Source organism: Syngnathus leptorhynchus, chromosome 20 (genome assembly GCF_054491065.1).
Source record: "Syngnathus leptorhynchus isolate UIUO chromosome 20, UIUO_Slep, whole genome shotgun sequence".
Classification (NCBI taxonomy): domain Eukaryota; kingdom Metazoa; phylum Chordata; class Actinopteri; order Syngnathiformes; family Syngnathidae; genus Syngnathus; species Syngnathus leptorhynchus.
Window position 1 is genome coordinate 1,421,357 of NC_141214.1, and position 15,315 is coordinate 1,436,671.

General features: G+C 44.4%; 1 protein-coding gene across 3 annotated transcripts in view; it reads left to right on the plus strand.

The window, feature by feature from the left end:
• The window catches only part of LOC147040683 (teashirt homolog 1-like), a 78,891-nt gene that overhangs the window by 46,004 nt on the left and 17,572 nt on the right, over positions 1-15,315 (plus strand). The window contains exon 4 of one of the 3 annotated variants that reach the window (XR_015063002.1): positions 8,017-8,123. The exons of 1 other annotated variant lie outside the window; for it this stretch is intronic. Coding sequence is in view for 1 of the 2 variants with exons in the window: in XM_085901358.1 (XP_085757484.1) it covers positions 8,452-8,491 (40 nt within the window). In the remaining variant the exon portion in view is untranslated. Of the gene's footprint in view, positions 1-8,016; positions 8,124-8,402; positions 8,492-15,315 lie in introns of those variants that run through there. One more of the 3 variants, XM_085901358.1, reaches the window with a different exon arrangement.

Genomic DNA, 15,315 nt, shown 5'->3' on the forward strand with positions numbered 1-15,315 from the left:
ACCGGAGCGACTCACAATTTGGAAAAGATTTTGACTCAGCATGTCAATAGGTTTGCTTGTATTCGATCAATGGACAGTAAAAATTCACTTTTAGTTTGAAACATTCAGGTAGATTGAAAATGGCGGAATCAATTTGGCAACTTAGTCCAAAAGTTCATGGCGCGTGAATACCTTAATACGCGTGGCCTTCACCCTCACGGGCTCGTAAAAAGGCACCCGCTTGTGGCTAATTCTTTTATAATACGTCATTTATTAAGAGCAGCGTATGTTAATCAGAGCCTACCGGGTGAGTTTAAAAAAAATCATAAAAAGTCTGGCAACGGAAAGGTCAATAATATTGTTTAATGCGGCTTTAATGATTTGCAATTTGTTTTGAACATGAAACCAGGCTGCCTCCTTTTTAATGTCTTGTGAAATATACGTGAACATGATGTCCACGTTTTTTGGGATGCGGGTTTGTGTTGACCAGTGTGTCTGTATAAGCAACACCTGCGTGTGTTCAAAGAGAAAACAACAGTAAGAATCAATTTCTTGTTAAAGACGAGTTCAATTTGTGTTCACGTGCACTACAGACTCATCATCTTAAAAAAGCGTTTGCCACCGAACAAACCGGCTGTTGTTTAGACAAACTTACCCCAAAAGCTTGTTTTGCTCTTCAAATATCTCTTTGTCACCCTGCGTGGAAATCGATGGTAATTCTCGTCAGTAATCAAAGGAATAATTGATTAAGACGCCACCAGAGTGAGCAGTAAAAAGATGTTATGGCTCAGATTGAAAGCGTCATCAGCGAGCGTCTCCTTGAGTGCACATGACACCTGGCTCATTTTGCTGCTGGCTACATGACTGATGTGCGACGTGATGACTCTCTCTTTTTTTTTCTGACACATTTGAAGGCTCGGCCGTTTGTGAAGTTTAGCGACGGGCGTGCCGGCGAGCGCTTTAGCGAGATAAGTCGTTTGACACGCGCACATCACAGCCCGCCACTTCTTGTGTGTCCACGCCGGGCGCTTTTTTTTTTTTTTTCCCACTTCTCAGCTGTCACGACTTGACGCTGACGCGCTCTGAAATGCTGTCAAAACTAAAAATACTGTTAAATTGATCTGGGGCCGCTTAATAAAAAATAAATTAATTTGCTATTTAAGACGGCAAAAGAAATCTCCCCCCCCCTTTTAGCACGGCGCTGTTGATTAGAGCAATTAGATGTATCCTCCAGAGTGAAGGCCGCATTGAAGCCGCAGTCATTGAACGCAACACGACAGCTGTTACGGCTGACAGGAGACTTTGTCGCTTTGAGACTTGAGCACATTCATAGTAACACACACACACACGTTAACCTTTGTATTTGTGTATTTACTGAATGTGTGTGTGTGTGTGTGTGTGTGTGTGTGTGTGTGTGTGTGTGTGTGTGTGTGTGTGTGTGTGTGTGTGTGTGTGTCTACTGTATCCTATCTGTGTGGGCACGCACACACACAAAGTAGAGCCAAGTAAGTGTGCCGATCGAGTATTTAAGCGATATGTAAGATTGCGCTAATTGGACCACGTCTGTTCCAACCATGAAAAACGTCGGCCAATTAAAGCAACGGCAGTGTGTTGAACTGACACAAATAGTGACAAAAAACTCTGATTGGGAAGAAAATCCCATTCTATATACTCTACTGGATATAGATTTGGTTTTAAGATGGAGAACTTTTCTTTAATTGCTGTCCATGAACGTGAAAGCATGATTGGACACAATTATATTTTTATGCAGGGAACAGGACATGAGCTTTTACATCGAGCAAATAGGAATTCTCATTAAAAGGCCAATGTGGTGTGTGTTTGCATTTCTTAGTGTTTCTCCGGTCTGAAACACACACACACTTCACGCGATCCCTGTGGCTAAACATCCCCCTCGTCCCCGTATGTGTGACCACTTGTCATGGGATGTTTATGGTCCATTGTTTGCGCTGCTGATGATCACTGTCACTGGGCGCTTCCATTACCAACAACTCTTCTGATGGATGAACACCCCCCCCCTCCCCAATCTCCCAGCCTCCAGCTCACATCAGCACCCTTGACCACTTTAAAGCTGTGATTCCCATCCAATTTGACCTAATTGGTCCCAAAGTTATTTACCACTAAATTGTTGCACATCTCATCTACGTGCACCCTTGAAAATCCACGCTTGTTCCAGATATAGCTTGTCCTTAATTCTCCGTGTCATCCTCTCCCAAAGTTTTGAAAGCGCCACTGACAAACTTAGCGGGCGCACCTTGGCACCACCCACCCATACATCAAATGGAAGCATTGTAGTGTAAATGCAATTTTGGATGGAGAACTTGAAGTGCTAGTTAAAGGAGATGTCTTATCAGCGGAGACACGCAGTGGAACCTCGAACACCGCCCCCTTCGACAGGCGGGGGTGCACCCGGTGAATCCTTAAGCAGCCGCGGCCGATCATAATTGTATTTCATAACTGTCACCGGACGGGAGGTGACGGGAAAGCTATTTGTGTCACTCCGCCGTCTCCATCTCGCTTCTCAATAAAACTCCAATCAGCGGGCAGATTGTTCGCACTGCGCCTCAGAGATTATTAAAAAATCCAAATGGGGGAATTTACGGGTGACAATTAACGGGCGGAGGCTTGATTAATAAAGTTGGCGCGTGGATAGGCGGGGGGAGGATCCGACACGCGGCCGCTTGTCACGGGAGACGACCGTGTCATTCTTTTTGATTAATGGCGCATCATGACCCAGCCTCGATCCCGCCTTCTTCGTCTTCCTATTCAACTTCCCCCGTTCTCACCTCCGCTCGTGTAAAAATAGACCCATTGGACACGAGTATTTCTTTTTGGCCATCGGATTGGGGAAGGACTGAGAAGAAAGATTGAGAAACCAAATTTTGGTCGTCATATCGCGTCACCTAGCTAACCTTGCCACCGTGTTGAGTCAGCTGTGATTAATTATTGCAGTGAGACTGAGCAATTAGGTCAGGGATGTTTGTGTGCACGTGTGCGCGTGCGCGCGTGCGCGCGTGCGCGCGTGCGTGCGTGCGTGCGTGCGTGCGTGTCAAACTTTTGCGCGTGCGTGCGTGCGTGCGTGCGTGCGTGCGTGCGTGCGTGCGTGCGTGCGTGCGTGCGTGCGTGTCAAACTTTTGGGCAAAATGTTAATTACGCCTGCAACTAACAATTATTTGGGTGATCATTTAATTTGCCATTTAATCAGCGCAACGGCAGGCGTCTGAGAAATGTCACAAAAGTCCTGACAGATGTTGGATATAATCAGACACTTGGCGGCCATTTTACCCCCCCAAGTTTACTTACAACGTTATGGTTTTGTGTAAGTTCTTTCGATATGTAAACATGTCGGAGGAAAAATATTGTTTTCAGCTGTTTATTTTTCTCTTTAATATTCATTTGTTTGGTGTACAAAGAAGTTGAATGTATCAAGACTTTTATGACTTACCTTCAAAGTAATATTTACAAACATAAATTCCGGTCGGCATCGTCGTAGCCGCAAGGCGTCAACTACCCGAGTTTAAGGATGAGAAACCCTCGCACAAAACCTTGATCCCGTAACGAGCATATTTAACAATGATGGCTATATATTTCCCCCCCCCCTCCCTCTTTTTCCTCTCCTCACACTTAAAGAGTCACCGTGTGTAATTTAATTCTTCTTTTCAAGTGCGGGCTCCCCCGAGACGTGGCCCATAGCTGCGCCATCATCGCTCTTGGTGATTATCATTAATGAATGTCGCCCAGGACCATCCCTCAATGTGACTCGCCGAGGAAACACAGACCCTAATTAAAGGTTCCTATTCATAAATATATGGCTGGAACTACGCGCATGCTCCTTTGAATGTCAGGAGAGAAACTTTTTTTTTTTTTAATTATTAGTATTATTACGGTGACAGCCGGCAGCGAGGTATCAGTGCAATTTGAGATTTGCAGATTTTGGAATTGCAAAGGATTAGTGTGCGCTAATTTGGCAGTTAATAGCGACTGTAAATCACAATGTCAAGCACACAGGAAGTTTGTGTGTGTGTGTGTGTGGGGGGGGGGGGGGTTCTCTAGTGAATTAAAGTTCCAACCTAATGAGAGCAGAAATGATTTTGAGGGCCTTATACTATTTTAGCAAATACATTCTGAGCTGAGCTAATTATTCCTTTTATTTATTTTTTGTATTGTTTGTTTACCCAAAGAGTAAAAAAAAACATTGACCGGCCAAAACGTTCGGTTAGGTACGCTTGCGAAATGTAATTGAAGTTTTAATGTAACGTGTCGTGCATAAACGGGATTGTGCCGTCACTGCCATCTTTTCATCATTGAAAGAAAATATAGCCCAAAAGTGACAAAAAAAAAAAGAGGTGAGGATTACCGGAGTTTAATTGCATTGTCAAAAGTAGTGAAACCTGTCTTTTTTTTTTTCTCAAGGTGGATGGCGTAAAAGCAGTCACATTCTTTTAATTACGTCCACTTATCTGATAGATGTGTGCAGATAGAACAGAGCTCATGTCAAAGTTAGTCTTTATTAATATTTTTTGAAGACATATAGCATACATATCCCTGGAGTCAGCCTGTCAATCTGATAGCAGCCGTCATTGATTGGAGATTAACGACGTGATTTTTTTATTTCAGGCAGTTCAGAAAAGTTTCAAGTGGAGAAAAAAAAAATACTCGGCTCTTAAAGGTGTGCCATGCAAACTGATTTATTCATGACTGTTAAGAGGTAGGCATTACAATTGTGTCATCATCATTTGCCCCATTAACTTTGCCGTGACTATTAGTGATAAATACTTAATACTATATAAAAAAGAAATCCTCTGAGGAGCCACCTACTTAAACTGCCACCACCAAAAAGCCAAACACTTTTTAACAATAGTTTAAAGACAGTCTACAAAGCGAATCAATTACAAGTTCAATACATATATTACTAAAATAATGTTGTTACAAAATCAAATGGAAATAAATACACCAAATATTTAAAGTCCTTTAAAAAGAATGCAAAATATGTTTGAATAAATTCAACAAAATATAATAAATAATACAAAATAAAATGGCAATATATGTATGCAAATGTAATAAATGGTAATATTTTCAATACAATTAAAAAAAAAACTCTAATCCTACCACACACACATAAAAAAAAGAACATAAAATAGTTTAAAAACCTATTTTAAAAGAAAAGCAAATTTACACTGTCTCTCACCTGGTTTTCTCTAAATGCATCCATTTCGCAAGACAGCAAAAGAAGGGGAAACATGACTATAAATATGTGTCATTTTTTTCTTTGTGTAACTACACGCCCTGGTCACAACATTAAGCACAGCTGAGATATCATTGATGGACAAAACGCACGCTGGGCACATCGTGCAATTGGTGTGTCAGCTTCTACTCCATCATGAAAACTTGATAATTACATAAAAGCAAAGGTTTTTCTCCAACAGGTCACGCACACACACACACACACACACACACACACACACACACACACACACACACACACACACACTACATAAACACACCGGAATGCCTTTCTCTCGGGACCCCATGACCCCCCCTGCTGGCCCGACTGAGACTCCTCCAATGCAGCCTTCAAATCTTTCATATATGACATTAGCATGCCTTTAATATTTCATGTTTTTTGTAACTCAACCTCAACGTGCACTGAAATACAACATGTAATGAGAGCCAATGAAGGGCCTGCATTAAATGCAACTATCTGCATGGTAATGAGAGCTGTTCCTAATTTTTTGATGACCTGATTTTAATACGAAGGCGAAACATACTTAATGCGCCAAACATCTTAAGAAAGAGCATAATTTGTAGACATTGTGCATTTAGTTATAAACACAAACCAAAAATCTTTGAAAGGCAAAATCAGGATTTGATACCTCATTAAAATTCTCAAACAATATATTCTTTTTTTTTTTTAAACAAGCAAATTGGAGCTCAAAATCCGGATTTCAGTTCCACGGAGCACCTCGTTAAAACCAGAATGAATTGTAAACAACACAAAAAGCATCTTTTAAAAACTCAGTCAAATTAAAATTTTATCCAGTGTCATAAAAAAACGAATGTGCTTGATACCGACACACAATAACAATTTATCTACAATATTAGGCACTAAAGAGACAAATGATCAGATTTAGCTAGAGAGTAAAAATGTTGGATTAAAGCTGCTACTTGCATCAAAGTCATGATAGTAAATAATAAATATTATAAGGTATAGAATAAATAGGAAAAGGCACACAGTTAAAAAATACAAAATCTAGAAAGGAGTCATCCTGTGAGATAAAGTCCCCCCCCCCCCCCCCCAACCTCCTCTTGCAGTGACGTCACCTCTCTCCGTCAATCAGCGTTGCAGGCTGCGGTGACAGACGCGGATGGACACGTGTTGTGTTGCGAGGGCGGTCCTTTCCTTTTCGCCCGCGCTTTTTAGTCAGCCTTGTGTAACCGTGGCGAGCACTCACCACCAACTTTCTCCGTCCAGCAGCCACGTATTAATATTCCCACTCACAGAAGACATCCTCCTAAATGTTCATCTCCCGCGCGGAGGCATTAGCGATGTAACCCCGCCGCCGTTTGCCCGCTTATATAAACACTTTGCTAACGCTTGCCAACGGCTGGCTAACATAGCCTCCCCCATCCTCCGCCTCCTGGTGGTGGTGGATCTGGGGAGCCCCTCCCCTCTGCGTGAAGCCGCTGAAGAAAGGTGGAACCAATTCATCTGCCACCACTTGTGTGCCACCAGAGAAAAAAGAAAAACTCATCCAACGCCAACTTTAAAAGTAACTCTGAGACTTGAGTTTAAATCCAAGGTGGGGGAGCGTTATAGAGTCGTCCGGGATATATAGTTGAACAAATGCGTATTCGTATATCTATCATGAGCATCCAGGGGTTCAACTTTTGGCCTAGTAATCCCAGTTCCTGTGTTCCATTGAATGTTCTTGCGGCCTTTTATGGCCCACGTGCCCCATGTTGCGTACCATCAATGAAAATTCCACCTCATACTTTGATATTATTGTCGTTTTGAGATAGTCTGGGTAACGGGGTTGTTGTTTTGAGTTACATCCAAAAAAATTCAAATGAAAGGGCTTGTTTTAAGTCAGCCTGTGGTCAGAGCAATTAATTTGATGATGTCATTTCTGCTGAGTCATGTAGCTTTTTCTCTTCATCTAGATGGCTAAAAATGGTTTACTAACAGGGTTGCGTGTATGTTCAGCATAATTACAATTTCAAATGCGCATGCAAACACAAGTGCAACAATTACACAGAAGCCACAAACCAAAAGAAAGATTTAAAACCTACTTTGTCTGTTATTTGATATGCAAGTTGGTCATCAAGAAGAAGGGGAAACAAGTCATTTTCGGAGATGTAGGAAAACGTTATCTGACAACTGCAATTCACATAAGTGCGTGCTTCTGTATTTTGCGCATCGATATTCAAATTTTCATTGGGTTGGGGGGGAAGGACAGAAAATGTCCTTTGATTTTCTAATGACCCATTTACTGCATAATATCGTTCAGTAGTAACAAATGCATCATATTTTTTTTTTATCAAGCCTCGGGTGGGAAAGATCCTGCGTGCGTGCGTGCGTGCGTCTGAATGGGTGCGTGGTGGTTGATGTACAAGTGACGCCGACCGGTAAAGACTCGGCGGCGGTGGCGGATTGACGGACAGGTGGGCTCCGTCCGTCTTGTCAGGGTGACGCGCCTTGAAGGGGTGGAGTAAAAAAGCAGCCGAGAGGCCAGCCCCGGCTGCGCTGCCTTGCGCGTGTCCGTCCATCAGTGCGAGCAGCGCCGTCATCCTCCTCATCCACGCCGCGGAGGAGCTCTGCTCTTTTTCCGCTTCTTCCACGTCTTGTTGTGTTGCGCTTTGTTTGTTTTGCAATCGCCAACAAGCGTATTGACGGAGAGCGTATGCGCGCGCCTGTGAGCCTCGCGGGCTCGCGCACGCCCAATGACTGACACGCCGTGCGAGCGCAGGCACTAAACGTGTCACTCTCTCTTTTTTTTTCTCCCCTTCTCGCTCCCACAGAGTGTCACGGAAGCTCCCACGGCCCGCAGCACGGAAGCCCCCCCTCGCCAGCCGTTGCCCCCCCACGAGAGTTCATGAACAGCTGCCGTACTTTCGGGGCCGCTAAGGTAGGAAATAGTCCCGTCAAAAGAGGGTCTTGCAAAGAAGGGGGAGGCCCGCCTCCCTTCAGTTCCCCCGAGCTACCTCCGGCACATCCGCACGGAGCTTTCATGCAACTTCGCGGACCTTCACTCCCCCGTTTTGTTTTTTTTCTTGCGGAAATACTCTCCACGAGTAATGCGTTAAAAGCTTCATTTTTATTTTGAAATACTCAAGCAACGCGAAGGACGGATCTACGTGAAGACTCCCAGGACTCGCAGCCGCTTTTTTTTTTTTTTTTTTTTTTTGGGGGGTTGAGCCGTTCGGGGTCTGCATGAAAAGTCCAGCAGCGGCAGCATGCCGAGGAGGAAGCAGCAAGCACCGCGGCGCTCATCAGGTAAACACACACACGCACTCAGCCACCCACGACACGCACTTAGATTGACGCGACGCGAGCGCACTAGAGAGGTGATCTATTTAATTCTAGAATTTTAAAATGTATTTGTAAGGGAAATATATTTTTTTCACGGGGGTTGTCAAGGAACAAGAATATTTATTGTGGTAGGGGAGTAACGTTAAAGTTAATATTTTACTGTTTGATGTATTCTGAGAAGTAACCGTTGTCATTCCCGTGACACTAATAATTAACTAATTGTTCATGAGTTTATGTTAATAGTAACCAAGACAACTTTAGCGTTAGATTGTTTCATTTTCATTTTAATGTTGCTATGAAGAAACAAGTTTCGCCAACTTATGTGTTATTTTTTTCATCTTTTTAATGTGTGAAAGCGTTTTGAAGTGTAAAGATAAAACAGAACCCCCAAAAAGAGCCCAAGTGTCTTATTTTCAGCTGGCTCAGGCATTGCCATCCTCGATTTGATGCTTGATTGATCGCCTGTCACGCCGCTGCCTTTCATCTATTCATTGGCGATAAACATCAACCAAATTGTTGGCTACGCATGCGCGAAGCAGCTGGACTCCATGGTCACCCCTTTTATTTGGGGGGGCGGAACCCCACCTGACAAATTGAAAGAAAACTTCTAAAACTGCGACTGAATATAAGGAGATTAATTCCCCAAAAAGGAATGGGTGTGGGGGGGTCTCCTTGCGTGGGGGGCGGGTGTAGGAGGAAAAGGAGCAGGAGGGTGTTGGGGCGTAGCGAGATCACAGGAGGAAAAAAAGCAGCCTCTTAACGCCGTGACCTGACCTCTATGTTTGGGAGGTGTCGGACGAGCAGGAGTCGTGACCTGATTTGTAAACGTATGAAAAAGTAGCCTCCCATGCCAAGAGTAGTCCACCAAATATCTCCACCAAGGTGGTTTTTGTTTGTGGGACAAATCGTAGCTGTCCGCTTTACTTGGAAGAAAAAATATTCTTCGCTTTTTCCTTTGTTTATCTGCAGTGACTGGGAAACTTGTGATATACTTAGTGTAGTTATTAGCTAGTTTGTTTTTAATTGATCACTTTGTGTTTTTGAATGGTCTAACAAAATTTCCGCCGCAGATTCCCAACAGAGGATCTGACGTTTGCCTTGTACACAAAACCCGACGAGGCGAGATGTCGTCGCACTTGTGCGCTTTCGCACAGACACACGGCGCCTGTCCCGTCATCCGATAAATTTGTGACGTCAGCGGCAATGTCGAACGGGAGATCATGGCGTGTTGTTGTTTGCACGGAGCAGTGGCTTGGTGGGGTGGGGGTCAAAACATTTGATCACTGCGGTCCAAATGATCACGGTTGTCACTTTTATCACCATGATGTTGAAATAGCAGATCGAGCCGGTTTTCTTTGCCTTCATCTTTTGGATGTAGCGTGCTAACATTAGCAAATTCTGCAGTAACGCCAATTCAACGGTAGTTCTACTCGTCTGGAATTGTCATCATGGTCTTACCCATAAAACATGGTCTGCGATTGGGAATCTCTGCCTTAGTCTCATTAAAAAAAGAAAAAGTTGGACATAGCAACACGGATATGATGACGTATCGTACACGAGCCTTCAATATGGCGTAATGGCCAGCTCGTTATTGTCGGAAAACTATTGCAATATGGAATGATGATTTCCTCCAGTCATTCCATCCTTTCAAAGTCACTCAGACGTTCCTCGCCGGGACTTTTCGGGCCTCCCTAAATATCCTGCTCCCCCTTCTGCGTGATTGACACCCAAATGGCGGCGGAAGTCGTTTGAAGTCCACGCCGCGATGGCCAAAGCCGAGCCAACGGAATGCTAAACAGGCGTCGGTGAGGAAATGTGAGGTTAAGCAGACTTAATCAAGGTTGCGGACGCGGACACTTTGAAGCGGTCGTGGCTGTAAGGTCTAATTGACAGCGGGCCGCGTTGACGGATGCGCCCGCCGTTTGAAGAGCAGGCCGCAAAAGAAGGGCGTTTGGTGCCCCGTTGAATCGTCGGCGCTTACTTCCGTCAAGGAGCGTATGGTTTCACTTCATTTGTTTGTGCGCCACTTTGTCTCTGGCGTTCCTTGGAAAATGTCAATGACGTCACATTTCTAGAGCATTGTGCACAAACCGGATTCGATCCGGTTTTGATCAGATAAAGGAAATATTGATACAAATCAGTCATTAGACAAACCTTAATTTTAGGTCACCTATTGGATTGTGAAATAACATAAAAGCGATAAGATACGAGACGCCGCCGGGCTCGTCTATGTCACGGGAGGTTTTCCGGTCCACCAAGTGGCCGACACGCATCCGGCGCATCTAAGCTTACGCCGCCGCCGTCCCTCCCTGGGAGCGTGTTTACATCCCCGGGCAAATCTCACCAGATTTGTACCCTGAGGAGTAAAACAAAAGCAGGCTCGGCTCCCGCAAAGAAAAGAGCCGATTTCAATGGCTCCGTATGTGTGTGTGTGTGTGTGTGTGTATGTGTGTGTGTGTGCTGCTTCCAATCGGCTCGGTTGCATCAGTCGCAGGGATGCTTTTACTCCCTGTAATGGCACTCAGACGTATCTCCTTTATGGCCGCTGACAATACATCAGTGTTCTCTCATCTGGAACCACATTAGTGCATCTGTTAGTTTTGGCGGCGCAGCACAGTTATTTTTATTTTTTTGAAAGTTTATCTTTTTCGCTGCAGTCATTTGTCGTCGTTTACGTGCAGAAGATGGCTGATTAAAATCAACGCGGCTATGTAGAGCGCTTTTTAGGATACGTTCCAGTTTCGAACAGGAAGGCAACAGCAGGCCTTTTTAGTGTGACCGAGCATCCTGAGCCAAAAATGTACGAGTTGAGAGCGATTGCGAGCAAAGTGCCATATTAAAAGTAGAGGTTACTATATTTGTCCGTATCAGGCGCCGCCCCGTTTTTGCTCAAAGTCAAAAAAGGCATCCCGACTCTTGCGTTTGCCAGCCACCAAATCTTAAATCAAAGCTCTCCACTCTTTGTAATGAACGTGTCAACTAATCACTCAAGGTGGCAGAGTAATTACACAATGACACAGATTGCGTTACAGTCCCGTGGGGGAAGAAAAAAAAAAAAGGATGAGCAACAGTCCCATTGCACTCTGGGATGGCGACGCCTCGTGGTTCCCGAATGCTGCTCACAAAATTACAAGATATCATGTTTTGAAGTCGCCCAATGACGGTGCAGCGAGGGAAACCGACTGTTGTTGTTGTTGTCGTTAGCCGGAGCGGCACCCGACAGCTGTCAGCCAAGGAAGGCGGCGAGCTTCGCGCTATTAGCACCTCACCGACGCTCCTATCAGGACGCCATCTGATAAAGCATGCCGCGGCGGGAGGCAATTTTTCAAATACACACCAGAACGCGAGGTGCGCATGCGTGCCATTGTGAACGCATCGCCGAGTTTGTCTGATCCACTGATAAGGAAGCGTATGCAAAGTATCATTAAGGGGTGACATTGACTGAAGCGCCCGTTGGATAATGTCTCCGAATAGTGCCCAGGGGTGTTTATTTACTGGCTCGCAGATGGTTTGTACACAGTTACTACTGGTTTGTGAGGGATGCTTATTAGTCTTGTACGGGGCACGGCGTCTCCCCGGCGGAGGTCACGGTGACGCATGACGGTAGACGAGTAAGACAAGTCAAATATTGCAGAAATTTGGCCGGTCGACCAGGCGACGACGTAAAGGCATTCAGGCCCGCCGCGGCGAGGTAAACCTATCCGCTACTTTAATGAGCTTGAGGGGGAAACAGGAAAGCCTGGCTTTCCACTCCAATGTAACAAAAGATTCCTTGACAGGGAAGCAAGGTCACTTTTTTTTTTTTTTTTTAACAAGCAAAACTTTGAGGCATAAATATACCCTGCAGGTAGGACGTCGTCGCTAATCAGCGTAGCGTTTGATGCTAATTTGCCGTTTAAAGACATGAAAAAAACATCAGAACCGAGTTCAGAGACAAAGTCGCGTGAGATCACGGCACATTTTTAGTTGTCGGAGCGTGGGACAAAAGGGAAGGAAACGCGGGAGAAAAATGATGAGTCGTGATTTAGGCAAGATTTTATGGGCTTGTCATGACAGCGGCTTTGCTCGCAGCGCTTTCACACCTTGGCGTTTTTACGATTGTTGTCCACTTTGTGTTACATTTCAATGCGTGTCCTTGTGTGATTGGCGCTGGCATTAGTTTTATTGCCGCCTGATTTGTTTGCACTTAGTTTCATAGCTGGATTTATGATAATTTTTTCCTGCATTTCTTGTTGTTTTCCTTCAGTTCCAAGTGCGGAATCCATGAATTCTAAAGACAACGTGCAAAATGGCCTTTTTCCTGATCCACAGGATTTACTTGATGCTACGCGACTGCACTCGCGACAGTTGAACGATAGCCATGGAAAGTGACAAACGAACAGCGCTCGCAGCTGTGATTGCCGCCGTGGCTAGGACAGGCGTCAATTAAGAAGTGGTAGCGCAGAGGTGCCCGATGTCTTCTCTCACTCTCTCACCTTGTCAGGTGCCTTTTCGGAGAAAAACGTTACCCTTGTCTGAGTCGTTTGCACCCGGCGGCAGTAGCCGCGCGTAACCGCTATGGTAATCGCTAGCCAGCGTGTTCGTATAATTCAATTCGTCGTTTCTAATCATGATTGTTATTTACTCAGTACTTTGCACTTTATAAAATAGTTCACAATTAAGACTAAGTACTATAAATCCACAGCTAACATTAGAAGGACATAGAGTGAGGACGTTTTCATAGTTTGATGAGTGTGCTATCGCCTAATCAGATCAAGACATGTCATCGGGACATGTCCGCCCCTGTAAGGAAAAAACAGAAAATGCTAATTTGTCTGCGGCATGAAACCCTCAATTTCCCAGCTGATTTCTGTCCTGACATTCCGGTCACAATTTAGCGTCAGTGACTGAAAGAATGAGATCGTCTGGTTGAAGCGAGGCGCCGCCGCCGCCGCTGCCTCCTCCTCCTGTAAAGCGACCGGCCCGGGACGCCCATTGGCTTCCCATCAGGCACCGCTGCGGTCTCTCAGCTGCTTGTACAAGTCATCACTTTGACAGGATGCTCACTTGTCTTGCTGCAGTGTTTTGTTCAAAGACAAGAAAGAAACTTTTGCTGCCGTCCATAATGGCAACACACACTATTGCAATCTTTGCTAGCTATTGAGCGTGAATCTTTAGTCCGTTAATGTATTCGTGGAATAATTAATGACCATCTTAACCATTAGTAACATCTCTACTCTAATTGAAAAACTTTATTGATTGCATTTAATTTGTTGAACAAAGTAACACAAGAACAATCAACGGAATATTTTCAGGAAGACTCGTTTCACGCTCGATGTCTCCTGAGGACTTCCCTCCGGATCTGTTATTTTAATAATAATTGGGTTGATAGTATATGTAAATGTACAAACATGTGAGTGGGTCTCCTCAAGATGTTACTTTTCACATGCGACTACGATTAACAACCGATTCATTGGCCGATGAATAGTGACACCTTTAAAATGATCAACCTAACCAATGTAGTCCTTGTTTTTTGGCTAATTTGATTGTTACGCATTAAAACGTGAGAAAACAATTGTTATCCAAGTATTACAAAATAGTCAAACGCTCTGCCTGTAATTCATCTCTCATTGTTGTAAGCGTTAAGGAACCAAAAAAGAAAATATAGTTTTTATTCTATCGTATCATCACTCAGTGTGAATCCTGTGAGATTAGTTTAGTGTTTACACCACTCGGTATTGGAGTTTAATTCCTCAAAGTAAACAAGTGGGAAAAATCACAGGCAAGCGCCGCTTCTGAAGTCAAAAACTCATGACTGTCACATATTTTCCGAGAGGCCATTTCCTTCGTGCCAGGCAATAAAACATGTCACTCGCCGAGGGAATCAAAGCATATTTCTGTTGGCGGCGCTCGACGTCAAAGGGAAGCCATTGATCGCCGTTTGCTGGAGGTTACGGCAAAGTCGTGGCTTTGTAGTCTCCTGCTTCACCGCATTGATGGGGTGCGGGGCCGTTAGAATCTCGAGATCCCTTGTCTGTTTGACGAAAAGGTGCCCCCCCCCCCCCCCGCCCTTCCAAAAAGTTCAAATCTTTGTCTCAGACTTCCTACAGGGTACAGGCAGGGGGTCCTAAGCCCGGCTCTGTAGCGCTAAGTCGTCTGAGCGAACAAACAGCGGGACATTTCTTTACCTTTGTATCCCATTGAGGGGAGATACTACTGTATGGTTTGTTGGATCTGGCTGGACCAAAATATAAATAAAAATAGCTTCAGAAACAAGTAGATGGTAAAATGACAGTGACATAATGAACATAACAATGCCTTTGCTAATTTTTGTAAGTCATCTTAAAGGAGTCACTTTGAGATGACTCGCTAATTAGTAAGAATTGAATCTGGCTGATTCACGGCATCATTTGCACTTCCATTCTAGCAATTATCCCGAGTTTATTTAGGGGACATCATCTGGTAAACACACGTTGGAAGTACAGTCGTGCAAAGATATCGGAAATAGTCCAAGTAGAAGTAGCGTTGGAACTTAGATGATTTAACCCCATACTGTCAAAACGTAATTTGATGTGGACAACATTTGTCCATTTATTGAGTGTTAAGAATTGAGAATTGTCGAATAATCATTTCAAATGGCGTGCACTACTTGGCTACTAGTATAGCATAGTAAGCTTAACTGTAATCTGAGTGGGGTTTATAATTTGGGGCATCTTTTATGTATGGAGCGGCCTAGACGAAGAAGCACCGGCAGGACAAGGGAAGGAAGAAAGAAAGAGGGGGGGGGGAGAGTGACAGCAGACAAGAAA